The 2189-nt window shown below is 34.5% G+C and overlaps 1 protein-coding gene across 1 annotated transcript; it reads right to left on the bottom strand.

The window, feature by feature from the left end:
- Nucleotides 1–930: 930 nt before the first annotated feature.
- LOC127080786 (uncharacterized) lies at nt 931–1602 on the bottom strand. Its single transcript, XM_051021081.1, has one exon. The coding sequence runs from the start codon at nt 1600–1602 to the stop codon at nt 931–933; it is 672 nt and encodes a 223-aa protein (XP_050877038.1).
- Nucleotides 1603–2189: the final 587 nt, after the last annotated feature.

Raw genomic sequence — 2189 nt, 5'->3', positions numbered from 1 at the left:
AATATTTTCATTCCAGAAAGGTCCTTCCCTTTCCATATTCTGCTTAAATTATTATTCAAACAAACAACATTAAAATTAATAGGAGGAACACTTATAAAAAAATAATTAATTATACGAAAGAGACTAAATATATAAATTGTACAATTTGATTGATACGAGTTTCTACTAAATCCATATTTTCATTCAAATATCTTTCAATCTTCATCTTGATAGCACTAACATCTCTTCCTTTAATCAATTTAACGGATGCAAGAGGGAAATTAAGTAGAATATGAATCATCATCAAATTTCTTGATCATGATAAATTGGTTCTGGCTCAGACATTATTGCTTCTTCAATCAACTCACCATTTTCCCTAATTTCTTGATCATGAAATCTCTTACATTCATTCAACATGACTGATGGAGCTTTAGTTCTTCTTGATCTTCTCACTCCTTGAGTTTGTCCAAGCTCAATTGGTTCAAGCCGTTCCTCACACAACTGATTTGGCACTTTGATCTTTGGAGGTCCATACACCATCTTCTTCATATGTGTTAGGATAAGACTCCTAAAATTGAAATGGCCAAATCTTTGATGTAAAATTCAATTTTTATCTTCGGCTGTGATTGATTCAAGACATTAATGATCAAGCATATTGATCATGACCTTGAATGTCCTGTTGGTTGACAAAGGTACCCTCAAAGTTGGCCTAGACATTTCATTAAACACCTTGAGGTCCCTTCCTTTCAACTTTATTGTGTAATTCTTGTCAAGTAATTTACCCAAACAAATCAAGTTACTCGCCATTGAGGAAACATACAGGACATCAGTGATTGTAACTTCATGTTCATCCTTCTTTTTCATCCTGATGTTACCCATTCCTTATGATGTTACCATGTTGTTGTCTGCAAAACAAATTGATCTTCTAACTGATTCATCCAACTTGACAAACTAGTTCTTGTTTCCTGTCATATGATTGCTGCAACATGTATCAAGGTACCACACATTTGCTTTCTTTGAAGCCAAATGTGTTGGAACCATCAAGATAACATCTTCAGATTCATTGCTACCATCATGAGCAAATTGAGCCACACCCTTGTCCTCATCATTATTCTCGTTGTAGTAGTAGTCTCGAACATAATGACCAAATTTCTGACAACAATAACATTGAACCTCCTTCATTTCAACCTTCTTGACTTTCTGATGTTGATTTGCACAATTCTTGCTAGTTTTATCTTGCCTTCTTGAAGCCTTACCAACATCAACATTGCCATTTAACTTCTTATTCCATTTTACTTTCACTTTGTTGTTGTTTGAGGAGCTTTCTTTCATCTTCTTGAAGAAACTTTCTTGCAATTCCTGTTCAGACACTTTTTTCAAATCTCTTTGCTTCAGTCTCATCTCATGTTCCTCAAGAGATGCTTGTAATTCTTCAAGCTTCATCTCTGACAAGTCTTTAGATTCTTCAATTGCCACCACAATATGGTCAAACTTGACTAGAATAACCCTAAACACCTTATCCAACTTCTGCAATTCAGAGGTATTTTCTCTATATAACTTCATCTCATTTGTCAAAGTCACCATCTTTGAAAAGATCTCAACAATGGTTTCATCATCTTTCATCTGTAAGTTTTCATATTGCTTCCTCAAATATTGCAACTTCACTTTCTTTAACTTCACATCTCCATCATACACTTCTTGGGAGTATCCAACCACTCCTTGGCCATTTTTTGCTCGATAATTTTTTCAAAGATGTTTGATTCCCCACACTGATGGATCAAGAACATGCATTTTCCATCTTTCTTGCTCATTTCACGATGAGCAACCCTTTGTGTCTTAGTAGCATTTGTCTCTAATGCTGAGAAACCGTCATTCAAGATTTCAAGCACATCTTGAAATATGAATATGACTTTCATCTATGCACACCATCTATCATAGTTTTCTCCCTTAAAAACTGATAGATTCCCTGAGGATTGGTTGGAGGTACTACATCCATTTGCCATGGCCATAGATTGAAGACCGAACAAGTGCTCTTGATACTAATTTGTTGGGTAACCTACTCATAAGTTACTTGATAAAGGATGATAAATTGAGAGAAAATTATAGAGTGATTGAGGGAAAAGACTTTATTGAATGTTGTGTATTTCTGAGTAATGTTTCAATTATAATGACAGATGATATTTATAAACACACTAGCCACTCAAATCAAA

Source organism: Lathyrus oleraceus, chromosome 5 (assembly GCF_024323335.1).
Source record: "Lathyrus oleraceus cultivar Zhongwan6 chromosome 5, CAAS_Psat_ZW6_1.0, whole genome shotgun sequence".
NCBI classification, from domain to species: domain Eukaryota; kingdom Viridiplantae; phylum Streptophyta; class Magnoliopsida; order Fabales; family Fabaceae; genus Lathyrus; species Lathyrus oleraceus.
This window is presented reverse-complemented; position numbering and strand designations above follow the sequence as displayed.

Bases quoted from the DNA above. Each gene is read 5' to 3' on its own strand.
- LOC127080786 (XM_051021081.1), bottom strand. From the start codon at position 1,602: ATGAAAGATGATGAAACCATTGTTGAGATCTTTTCAAAGATGGTGACT.